The following is a 13,125-nucleotide window of genomic DNA, read 5'->3' as shown; positions in this document are numbered from 1 at the left end:
CATTTTGTTCCTCACCCTCCCACCCTTTGATCCTATACTCTTACTTCCCCCTCCTAATTTTCCTTCACTCTGTTTCCCCATTACAGAGATGTACCCATCTGATTACTCTATCTATATAGATGTCAGTGTCCTTATTTAGAGCTGGATAAATTTTGATTTTTTTTTTGCACTATCATAAGTACATCGGGTATTATATACATTCATATTCACATTTTCAATTTTATGTTATATAGTACCCATTTCTTACTTTTTTTTTAAACTTATTTTACTTGTATTCCTTTTCCTCCTTTTTATTTCATTTTTTAAATTCCTTTTGAGGCTATTCATGCCTTAAGATGCTCATTTATTCTATACATCTCAGCCCCATTCCTCCTCTCCTAGTTTTTTTTCCCCATATCAGTTTCATTTGTTAAAGATTACTACTACTACTACTACTATTTAGCATTTCTATAGCGCTACAAGGCATACGCAGCGCTGCACAAACATAGAAGAAAGACAGTCCCTGCTCAAAGAGCTTACAATCTAATAGACAAAAAATAAATAAAGTAAGCAAATCAAATCAATTAATGTGAACGGGAAGGAAGAGAGGAGGGTAGGTGGAGGCGAGTGGTTACGAGTCAAAAGCAATGTTAAAGAGGTGGGCTTTCAGTCTAGATTTAAAGGTGGCCAAGGATGGGGCAAGACGTAGGGGCTCAGGAAGTTTATTCCAGGCGTAGGGTGCAGCGAGATGATTTTGATTACTATGTATCCATATATGGAACATAATTCTTTTCTGGGCTTTGCTTTCTCTCCCCTTCCTCAGCATTTTGATGCCATCTGATGGATTCAGTGTACCAGCACACTGCTGCTTTTTCTATTTGCACATGCGTGGCGTTCTTCTTTTGGTTTCATGCCTTCTCATGCGACGGCGCGATTTGCAACTCTTGACAATAGTAGACATTTTTTTTTTCATTTTTAGTGCAGTTGTTGAGTTTTTGCCATTAATGCTTAGCTCTTTAGACATTCCCATATTTACCACTCAGATAGTTGATGGCTGGCGTTTTTGCACAAGTCCATTTTAGATTTTATGCACGGCCTTTAGGTAATTCTTTCACACGTATCTTTTTCAAATTGTAATGCGGCCCTTGCCATTCACTAAATGATAATGTGTTCGTGTTTTCTTTTATCGACGTTCCTTTAGCAACTGCAACATTTGTGAAATTGGTTAGCATTCAGTTCTGTTGGATTTTTTTAAGATGTCATTTGATTTATTGTGATAGTTGCTTTAGCTTTTACTTATCTTTTTAACATACTGGTCTCTTTTCACAGGTTTACTTTTTTTTTTTTAACCAGCAAGTCCTCTTTTGCATTTTTTTTTGCACTTTGATGATGAAACTTCACCCTCGATCACTTAGGCTCTGAGCTCTTGATGTTTCATACAATATCACAAGGTATATGAGCTATCATTGCCCTTCCTTTGCTTATTTATACACCTACACTTTTTTTTTAGCAATTTGCATAATTAGGAGACCATCAGGCTTATTTTTGAAAGAGAAGGACGCCCCTCTTTCAACACAAATCGGGAAATGGGCGTCCTTCTCCCAGGGTCGCCCAAATCGGCATAATCGAAAGCCGATTTTGGGCATCCTCAACTGCTTATCCGTCATGGGGACGACCAAAGTTCACGGGGGCGTGTCGGAAACATACCGACAGCGGGAATGGGGCGTACTTAACACATGGGCGTCCTTGGTCAATAATGGGAAAAAAGGGCGCCCCTGACGAGCACTTGGACGACTTTACTTGGTCCATTTTTTCTTGCGACCATGCCTCAAAAAGGTGCCTGAACTGACCAGATGACCACCGGAGGGAATCGGGGATGACCTCCCCTTACTCCCCCAGTGGTCACAAACCCCCTTCCACCCTAAAAAACAAAACCTTTAAAAATATTTTTTGCCAGCCTCTAATGTCATACCCAGCTCCCTGACAGCAGTATGCAGGTCCCTGGAGCAGTTTTAGTGGGTTCTGCAGTGCACTTCAGACAGGTGACCCAGGCCCATACCCTCCCCCCCCTCCCTACCTGTTACGTTTGTGGAGGAAACAGCGAGCCCTCCAAAACCCACCATAAACCTACTGTACCCACACGTAGGTGCCCCCCTTCACCCCTTAGGGCTATGGTAGTGTTGTACAGTTGTGGGGAGTGGGTTTTGGGGGTGCTCAGCACCCAAGGTAAGGGAGCTATGCACCTGGGAGCAATTTCTGGTCCACTGCAGTGCCCCATAGGGTGCCTGGTTGGTGTCCTGGCATGTGAGGGGGACCAGTGCACTACGAACGCTGGCTCCTCCCACGACCAAATGGCTTGGATTTGGTCGTTTCTGAGATGGGCATCCTTGGTTTCCATTATAGCTGAAAACCGGGGACGACCATCTCTGGGGACGACCTAAATGTTGAGATCTGGGCGTCCCCGACCGTATTATCAAAACGAAAGAGGGACGCCCATCTTGTTTCGATAATACGGGTTTCCCCGCCCCTTCGCGGGGATGTTCTGCAAGGACGTCCTCAGCAAAACATGGGTGCCCCATTCGATTATGCCCCTCCATAGTTTCCCTTATTTTTTTATACAGTATTTTCCATTTTTACCTTTTTTTAGTTGCCCCCCTTTATCTTGTTTAATAGGTTTTATTTTACTTGAAATATAGCAATGTATGCATGTTTCAAGCACATGCATATTATCGAGAAGCAGCATTCATTGGTTTTAAGTATATGTTCATGTGTATTTTTTATGCAGTCTAATTATATATACATTTTTGCATTATTCTCTCTTCATACATTTGTTTAATCCACCTGTAATTATTTAGTATTTTTGCATTTATGTATTTTGTATTTTATTCACTTATTTTAATATACATTTGTCATATGTATATGTGATGACCCCTGAGGAATGCACCTCTGTGCCAAAACACAGAGCTGTGCAGAGTCCTTGATCTCTGTTGTGGACCCTCACCATGAACTTAGTGTTGAGTGTGTATTTTGCCTTTTAATAAAGACTTTTTGTATGTCACCTTTGATCCCTCATTCTATGGAAATCAACTGGTCCATCCCTACTTCACAGTACTTGGGTTATATAAATGTTTAATGCAATATTGGCTGCAAGATAAACTACCAAGTTAATGGCACTGGAGGAATCCGTTTCATTCGTTGATGTTGCTGGAAACTAGAGATGAAGGTGTAACCTTGGCATGAAAGAGGAAATTTCATTACCATTTGGGACCCTTATCTTCGGAACCTCTCATGTTGAACACAAAGCATGGTGTTGAATGATTTAAACATTTAGCCCTACTTATATTTACTTATGGGCATTACTCATGGAAAGGGGAGGGGATTGTATCTTGGGTCTCTGGTGGGAGGTTATAAGAATACAAACCTACTTTGTTAAAGTTGGGGAGGAGGGGGAATCTAGGGGAATGAATGTATAAGTTCAGTGTTTACACTTGACTATTGTATGAGTTGTCTGTTCTATTCTGTTTTAGTAATAAAAAGATTTGTATGTAAATATAACCGACTTCTACAAGTTCAACCTGAAACAAAATATATACACACATACAAACACAAAAATATGATCAATTATACCCTGATTTAAAGCATTATAAAATCATCTTACTAGACTTCTAAGAACAGAAGTAAATTTGAAAATGAAAAATACCCACATAGTTATAATGCTTTGGTAGCTTTTATAAAATAACAATCGTATAATTGCCTAAGTGGAGTAATAAGTGATTGTACAAAAGATCACTATCTATTCCACCTGTGCATGCAAGACAGACAAATTGCATATATAATGCACCTGCACACAAAAAAAAACACAAAACAAAAACCCTTAAAATATGCTGCACAATGTATCTTATTGAATACCTCTATGTGACTATGTACAAGAAATACAGCGTTAAACTGTACATTTGGGTGAATTTCTTTTAAAAGGGCAGATCAGGATCAAGTATGTTTATTTTATATCACATTCATATCATTTGCTGAGTGCAAGTGCTATGTATCTCTATGGGGGGAGATGGGCATACATCTTAAGGTTCAAAATTATCGAGTAAAATGTTATTAGTTATATTGTTTGATTGTTGGTTTAATCATGTACTAATAATGAATTTGACTACGCTGCAGCTGTAATAAAGCCACTCTTTAGACTACTGGCATGCAGTATTACATCATATATAAATGCCTATATGGTGATGCTGCCCTGTTCATCAGCATTTAATCAATGGGAAAAAAAAAAAAAAAAAAAAAGAGTGCCAGCTGTGGTCTGGTCACCTTGTTGGGCAGACTGGATACTGCATTCAGGTCTTTATCTGCTGTCATTTACTATGTTACTATATAAATAAATCCTAATAAAAATGAATAGCTGCAGAAGATCTGGGTTCATACTGGACTCCCAATTATTTACCTGTTTTGTTTTTAACCTTCTTTGTTAAGAATTGTATTTTTCTACCATTGTCTTTCTCTTCTCAATGTTCTTTAATTGAAAGGGTGATATAACACATTACCTCCAGCCATCTTTGGCAAGGTAACTAAAAGCTCCATCTATAACTGCTGCAAAAAACTGTCCTCCAGTTATGAAGAGCGTGTTAATGGTAACCAATCGGCCTCTTAAGTGCGATGGAGCAGCTTCTGCAATGTACACTGGGATTGTCATGGAAGCGAGGCCTATAAAAGAAAACAAGAGAAAGGCTGAAAAAAAAAAGTATTACAGCAGTTGGAAAAAAATAGGCAAAGGCAAGACAGACAGACATCTTAAGAACCTTTGAGGACTAGATCCTGTGCCTAATATTCCTATAAGTTTGCATGCATTTTTCCAGTTTTCCAAGTATTTCACTGTTTGAATCATATGGGACCCCGTCTGTGGCCCCCATGCAGTTCAAACTGGAGAACAATTGAAATCTGGCAACCTGCAATTCTGGTTATTGTAATGTGCACTACAGTACAGCAGACTCAGGGGCATGCTTCAGAGGTGCTAAGTTTGAGTGGGGGGGGGGGGGGGGGGGGCAGCAGCTGGTACTACTATGGTGAACTTGCCTGCAGTCTCTAAAGAAACTATCTTCCAGTCATTTTGGTTAATGAGGATAATTGCATCATCAAAGTCATGTGTCCTTAAGTACAGTAGAAGGTTTAAATGAAGGGGGAAAGGTTAGTAAAGCACACACTGGCAATGTGACATAGAAATGCACGTTTTCTCTTCTTCTCACCACCCCCTATCCCTTCCTGTTTACATTCCACCCCCTAATCACCTCAAGAGCCATCCAATCTGATCCCTTCCTTCCTTTCCTATCCTCGTTCAAAGTGTGCTGGTGCAACCGATACCATGAGACTTTTCAATACTTGGGTCAATAAGACTTGAAAGGCTCATGATGCCAGATATACCACATTTCAGCAACTGGCAATATAGGCTCTCTCATTTGTGCCATGGTTCTCTCTTGTTGAAATGCATACACCTTAAGTTTCTTTCTGAATGCTAAAAAAAAAAAAATCCCTTTCACAACAGTCAGGCTACACAATCCACTGCTGCAGACCCACTATCGATATGGTATGTGACCTGATCCCAGTGGAAACAGCAGGAAGATGTAGCAAAAATCCTGGACTGGATTGCAAATCACATTCAGGAGTATACCATCACTAAAGAAAATCCAAATCAGACTTCACAATTCCATACACCGATTTAAATAGCAAACATAAGGAAAAATTAATTCTTACCTGATATTTTCTTTCCATTAGTCCCAACAGATCAATCCATAGACTTGTGTGTTTTGTCCCTCTACCAGCAGGCGGAGATGATAGAGCACCTCCAAGGTTTGCTATATGTGGACCTGTGCAGCCAACTGAACCTCAGTATGAACGATACCAAAGCAGTGGAATGGAAATAATAGGAAACTCTCCTGACATTGTCAGACCAATTGCCCAACATACTTCCACCACTTCTATATTTATTTATTAATCAAACGAAGGAACATTCAGAACAATGGAACCCGAAAAAAAACTAACCAACCGCAACAAAACCGCAGATAGTAAACCCAGGGGGGGCCTCTGGATTGATCTGTTGGGACTAGTGGAAAGAAAATTATCAGGTAAAAATTAATTTGCTCTTCCATGGCGTCCCACAGATCAATCCAGAGACTTGTGGGATGTACCCAAGCAGTCCTCAAGTAGGGCGGGACACCCCCAACCCAGCAGAAATCAACGACGAGTCAAACACCGCAACTTGACAAGCTGCCACATCCACCCGATAATGATGAGTGAATGTATGGACCGAAGCCCATGTAGCTGCCCTGCAGATATCTTCCAGAGAAACCAAACGGGATTCTGCATAGGAGGAAGCTTGAGCTCACGTAGAATGAGCACAAACTTGCAAAGGGGCTTACTTGCCCAATGCCATGTACGCTGAAGAGAAGGCCTCACACAACCAACGGGCTATGGTGTCCTTGGATGCCATATGACCCTTCTTACTGCCTCCAAAAAGGACAAAGAGATGGTCAGAAAGACGAAATTCATTCGTCACCTCCAAATACCTAAAAAGAGTCCGTCTCATGTCGAGGCAGCGAAGAGCCCAGAATTGCTCAGGGCAATCTTCCAGGCAGAAGGCCGGCAAATACAGGGACTGCCCCAAGTGGAAACAAGAAACCACCTTGGGCAAAAATGAAGGAACTGTCCTAATCGATACCCCCGTCTCCGTAAAACGCAGGAAGGGGTCTCTGCAAGAAAGGGCCTTCAACTCTGAAATTCTCCGAGTGGTAGTAATGGCTACTGGGAAAATCGCCTTCAAGGTGAGATCCTTAATCATAATCCCCGATAAGGGTTCAAAAGGAGGACGATGAAGCGCTTTGAAAACTAGATTAAGGTTCCAGGATGGCAGAACTGGTACGTGAGGAGGGCACAAATGATTTACGCCCCTCAAGAAACGAACCACATCTGGGTGGGAGGCGATGGATGCCCCTGAAGTTGGCCTCTAAAACATGCCAGAGCTGCCACCTGCACCTTAAGAGAACTCAACGAGAGTGATTTTTGTACAGACCTCCTGAAGAAATGTGAGGATAACAGATACTGAAGCCGAAGCCACTGATGATCCTGAACTCGCAAATCACGAATCGAAGATATGCAACACCATAGCATAAGCTATCGAGGTGGATCTTTGCTGCAAAAAAAAGCAGGCAGCCGTCGGATCATCCTCCTCCTCAGAGGGCAGGGTGACCTCTTCTGCCAAATCCAAAAATTCTGAGGGAGAGCTCGGAGACAAAACCGGGCCATCTGTTTCACCCGGGGACGTTTTGACAGGAAAGACTGAGAGGCTGCAGCAACCGAAGTTTGCTCAGGAAGAGATGGGGCTGCCTGAAGAGAAGCCCCTGACTTCTTCAAAAGAAAGGCATTGTGCATTAATAAAACAAAATCCAGGGAAAAAGGAACTGCAAGGGACTCCCCTGCTCCCTGTTCATCGCTTCCCTCCATTGGAGCCTGTGCCACAGAAGCGAACTGCGCCTCTTGTCTATCAACCGCCACGTGCGGAGCGGGTGATGCCTGAGAGGAAAAAATGGCGCCCACGGAAGTGCACTACACTAACTGCCCCAAGGAAACTGCTGAAACTATCCCCTGCACTTCCGACTCACCGGATGCCTGAGGGGAACCTCCGTCGCGCTGAACACCCGCTGTGGGCTGACGGCAGCAGGACTCACACTCCCCCGATGCTGCTCTCCGGCCCCCACACTGGGAGCAGCACTTAGCCGCCTCAGAAGGAACTGACATGCTCCACAAACGCCTGCCCCAAAACTGACTCAGCAGAACATCTAGTTCCTCCGTATGATTAAACAAAAACAAAGTCTCTTAAAGAGATGTTTACCTTTTTTTTTTTTTTTTTTTTAGTCAGGAGAGATTTTTTTTAGTCAGGAGAGAAAGGAATCACCCGATCAGACCCACAGCCCCGGGCAATGGAGGAAAGGTAGGGGGAGACCGGGAGGGACCTGACACCACCAGGTGTACACCACAAGCTGGTCCACATATAGCAAACCTCGGAGGTTCTCTATCTCCACTTGTTGGTAGAGGGACACAACCCACAAGAATCTGGATTGATCTGTGGAACGTCATGGAAGTATTTAAATTTACTCAGTCTGAACCTTCACAAGCAACCACTGTAATGTCTAATACAGTAACATGATCATTTTTCTCAATCCCACTAATAAGTTGGGCTGCAGAGTTCAAGCTCATTTGTAAGGATCACATTAATCCAACAGGTAAACCTAGAAATAGTATATGTGTGGTAAAACTATACCAGAACACGAGATCCTCTTCTGAGCACCTTATTTCAAGTCCCTACGTCCAAATAAATACATGCTCCTTCTAAAGCTGATAGAAAGAATGAGCTGGACATTAGAGACCATGAAACATTAAGAAAGTCAAACGAGAGAAAATGTCCGATTTTAAACATTTTCTCCTCTTGGACATATATATTGCTATAATTTTGGAAGGGGCATTGCAACTCAGGCAAGTCAGGTATAATAAGTTAAAATGATCCATTTAAACAGTCATGCACAAACGCCAGTAATGCAAAAAAAAAAAGGGGGGGGGGTTATCAAAAGTTCTAACAATCATCCTAAACATGAGCACTAGGTGTTGCAATTATGCAATAACTGGTATGCATCTCCCACTCTCTTCAGGGACTATGAACATCGTCGTCACATTCAAAAATGAATACACACAGAGTGGGAAATTTAAACAACTAAAAAGCAATGCTTTACCTGTGTAATCTGTCTGAAAATTGCCCCCCTTCAATGTTTCATTCTACTGCTAACTACACTAAGAGATGATGTTCATGGGGTTCATGGAAGGAAAGTATGTACAGACTTACATACATTTGAAAATGCAGATTTCCCAAATAAAATTCTACCCACATACAAAAGCAATTTAAGTGACCACGATGCTCATTTTCAAAGAATATAGACTTGCATGGAGGTGCATTTTCAAAGCACAAGGTTCCACAGTAATCTATGGAACTTTGTAAGTATATGTGCTTTGAAAATGAGTCTCTATGTGGAATGCTGAAATACAATTACAAGATAAGCAGAAATATACTGAATAGAAATCAGTGATTTGATCTGAAGTAAATCTGTCAGAAACAAACACAGATGCATAATGATCTTTAATTAAAAAAAAAAAGAATGGATTTATTAGGTACCTTGCATCCAAGCAGCACTGCAGTATGTTACTATTTCACATTTAGCAATATGCTGTATTTGCAACTGGCATTTAAGAAAGCTTCTACTCCCAAGCTGATTTCAAAGAATTTCCAGGTGCAGCTCAATAGGCTGACTCTGGAAGGCCAAGTGCTTTGAAAATATGCCTCAAAGTTCCATAGAAACCTATGGAACTTTGGAAGGCTAAGTGCTTTGAAAATATGCCATACACTACATCCTACAAACTTGAGAAAGCAGCTCTCTGGCACAATGGTAAAATGTATTTGTACCTGTTAACTTCCTTTCTTTGGTTCCTGCTAGCCCAGTCCAGACAAACAGGTTGAGTCTCCCTACTGTGGAGGGAGAACAAACCCGGAGGGAAATCCCATACACCACACTCTACCACAGCAGGACCTGGACTGGTATAGCAGGACTTAAGGAAAGGAAATTAACAAGTACAGTACAAATAAAATTTCACCTTCTTTTTTTTAAATCTGTTAGACCAGTGGAAAGTATCAAACAAAACCATACTGGGCGGAGGAAAACCAAGTCCCCTGAATCACTGCTCTTACAAAGGCTGCATCACTTCTACCAAGGACATCAGAGTTGTAGTGTTTCACAAAGGAATGCAGCAATCACCATGTCTTTAGGTAACTGGCAAGAACTCTACCAAGAGAGGTCATCTGCACTCAAAAAGAGTGGATTTTCAAGCCCTTTCCCACAAATGTGTTATAAAGGATATGGATGCCCCATGATCTTTATGCAGGCCCTAAAAAAGGACAAACAGGCAATTTGACAAGCAAAAGAGTTGGATGCTTTCAAATAAGGAAGGAGCACTCTGTGGACATCCAACTTTTTAAGCTTCCTGGCCAACTCCATCCTGAGAATGCTGGCAGAATAACTACTCGATTCACATAAAATGAGAAAATTACCTTCAGGAAAATCAAGGTGCAGTCCAAAGTGAGACCCCTTCCTCTAAAAAGGGTAAGAGTACACAACAAAGTTGGTAGCTCAGAAATATGTCTAGCTGAAGAAATGGACACAAAAAACACTGGTTTCAGAATAATAATCTTTCAGAATAGCCTCTATTTAACTGAGAGACCCTGCCAGAACAATAAAAGCTGCTTCCCAATAGACAAGAAAAACAGGATATCCGAGTGTGCTGCAAGGATACACCTATGGAACCTGCCTGTGAACATGAGAGCTTAGGGCTAGCAATTGCTCCAGACCCCTCTGCAAAAATTCAAAAATATCCAGAACTAGCATCCTTCTGGGGAGAGGCCCCACTCCACACTCCAATGTTCAAAGACTTGTCAAATCCCAGCATATACCTTTGACACAGATTTCCTCCTGCCCTTGAGAAGGGTGGAGATGACTAAGAAAGAGTAGCCCCTGCTTCTCATATGCTGCCTCTCAATGGCCAAGACATATAAGCAAGAAGGGATTGGGATCGGATCCTCCATCTTTACTGGGTCCCGTCTCAGAAGCCCCTGCCCCAGGAAAGAGAGGGGCTCCATGAGCGATTGCACGAAGTCTGTGTAACAGAGATAGTATGGCCAGTTCAGGGTAACCGGGAACAAAAGGAAGGGCATCTGGCTACTCAAAGGACCCTGCTGATTAATGACCAAGGAGGAAAAACATAGTAGTCACCACCAGCGCACCCACCCCTGCTGAACTGCTGTCTATCCTACAGTTGAAGAGCCACAAGCACTTGGTATTTGGCAGCCAATGCTCATTACTCTGCACCCAGTGCCCTGTAATGGAGGCAGCCCACCTGCATGTCTTCCGCAACTGCAATATGGGTAGCTGAGATGGCAGAGAGATGTGTTTTAGCATATCAAGACTACTTCCAGCGTCACTACCGCACTTTGTATCTCTACTTGCTAGTTGACATATGCCAACACTGTGGTATTGTCTGACATGCATACAGTTTTGACCCAGACCAGTGGAAGAAACTGGTGCAAATGGTTCTTGCCTTGTGCCACCCACCCCAGACAGTGGGCTCTCAACCCCTGAAGATCTGCATTAGTAGTCACCACAATACACTCAGGAGGGGACACTCCCTTGAGGTGGTGGTGTCATCCCACCAAGCCAAGCTGTGGCATAGTGACTCCAAAAGGGGGAACCAAACTTCAAACTAGGAAGAAGGGGGGCAGTACAAAAACAGGGCCCACAGGAACAGGTGCATGTGTGCCCCAAAGCAATTACTTCCAGGGTCAACACCAGGGATCTGAAGGTAGTTCCAAGCCTATGATGCTCCCTATGCATATAGCTTTCTTTTCTGGGACTGCAGTTTGCACATGTGCTCTGCTGGGAGGAATACTGCACCCAATTGATGTGAAGGTGAAAGAAAATACTAACTCAGAGTTCTATCTGGCACGGCTATTCCACCCAAGAGACAGGCTCAGAAGCCCTATATGTTCAGAGCAGCAGCCTAGGAATCAGGCGGTAGAGCCTAATTTCTTTTTCCTAGGTTGGGGGGGAGGGGGAGGAGGGAAGAACTTCAGCTCCATTTGAAGCCAGTGACATGAGCTAGTGCACATAATCAGTATAGTCTCCACCCTAGAGCAAGTGAGACTGACCTAAATACCAGTAGAGAGATAGGGAATAACATAATTTATTTTTTATAGCCCACAATACCTCGTAGTTCAATGTGGATCACAAAACAAGAAGCTGGACAAGCCAGGAACATATAATCTAACGACAATCAAAGAAACGTGGAGGGGGCATATTCGAAAGAGACGCCCAAGTTTTGTGAGGACGTCCTCGCAAAATGTCCCAGTGGAGGGGCAGGGAAACCTGTATTATCGAAACAACATGGACGTGCATCTTTCGTTTCGATAATACTGTTGGGGACGTCCAAAACTTGACATTTAGGTTGTCCTTAGAGATGGTCATCCCTAGACTTGGTCGTTTCTGATTTTCGGCGATAATGGAAACCAAGGACGCCCATCTCAGAAACGACGAAATGCAAACCCTTTGGTCGTGGGAGGAGTCAGCATTCGTAGTGCACTGGTCCCCCTGACATGCCAGGACACCAACCGGGCACCCTAGGGGGCACTGCAGTGGACTTCAGAAATTGCTCCCAGGTACGTAGCTCCCTTACCTTATGTGCTGAGCCCCCCCCAAAACCCACTACTGTACACCACTACCATAGCCCTTACGGGTGAAGGGAGGCACACCTAGATGTGGGTACAGTGGGTTTCTGGTGGATTTTGGAGGGCTCACATTTACCACCACACAAGTGTAACAGGTGGGGGGTGGGGATGGGCCTGGGTCCACCTGCCTGAAGTGCACTGCACCCATTAAAACTGCTCCAGGGACCTGCATACTGTTGTCATGGACCTGAGTATGACATTTGAGGCTGGCACAAAAGATTTTTAAAATGTTTTTTTGAGAGTGGGAGGGGGTTAGTGACCACTGGGGGAGTAAGGGGAGGTGATCCCCAATTCTCTCCGAAGGTCATCTGGTCAGTTTGGACACCTTTTTGTGGCTTGGTCATAAGAAAAACAGGATCAGGTAAAGTCGTCCAAGTGCTCATCAGGGATGCCCTTTTTTTTCCATTATGGGTCAAGGATGCCCATGTGTTAGGCACACCCAAGTCCTGCCTTCATTATGCCCCCGTGGTCATCCCCGTGATGGAAAGCAGTTGGGGACGCCCAAAATCGGCTTTCAATTATACCGATTTGGGTGACCCCGTGAGGTCGCCCATCTTCTGATTTGTGTCGAAAGATGGGCGTCCTTCTCTTTCGAAAATGAGCCTGATAATCAGTTAAAATGCATACATTTGATTCCTAATATAATTTTGAAACAAGGATGTTTTAAGCAAGTGTCAAATTTATATAACCTCTGGAACAGCCTGACCACCAGGAAATCCTCCTCTGCTTCCTGAGGGGATGAGGGAGGCTCTAAGTTCTACACTTGTAGACCC

The 13,125-nt window shown here is 43.2% G+C and overlaps 1 protein-coding gene across 2 annotated transcripts in view; it reads right to left on the bottom strand.

Annotated features, from left to right (window-relative positions):
• The window catches only part of SLC2A13 (solute carrier family 2 member 13), a 277,867-nt gene that overhangs the window by 230,268 nt on the left and 34,474 nt on the right, over positions 1-13,125 (bottom strand). For both annotated transcript variants that reach the window (XM_030215885.1, XM_030215884.1), the window contains exon 2: positions 4,527-4,686. In XM_030215885.1, the coding sequence (XP_030071745.1) occupies positions 4,527-4,686 (160 nt within the window). The remainder of the gene's footprint in view (positions 1-4,526; positions 4,687-13,125) is intronic.

This window comes from Microcaecilia unicolor, chromosome 10 (genome assembly GCF_901765095.1).
Source record: "Microcaecilia unicolor chromosome 10, aMicUni1.1, whole genome shotgun sequence".
Taxonomy (NCBI): Eukaryota; Metazoa; Chordata; class Amphibia; order Gymnophiona; family Siphonopidae; genus Microcaecilia; species Microcaecilia unicolor.
The sequence above is the reverse complement of the archived record's forward strand: the minus strand, read 5'-3'. Positions and strand labels throughout refer to the sequence as shown.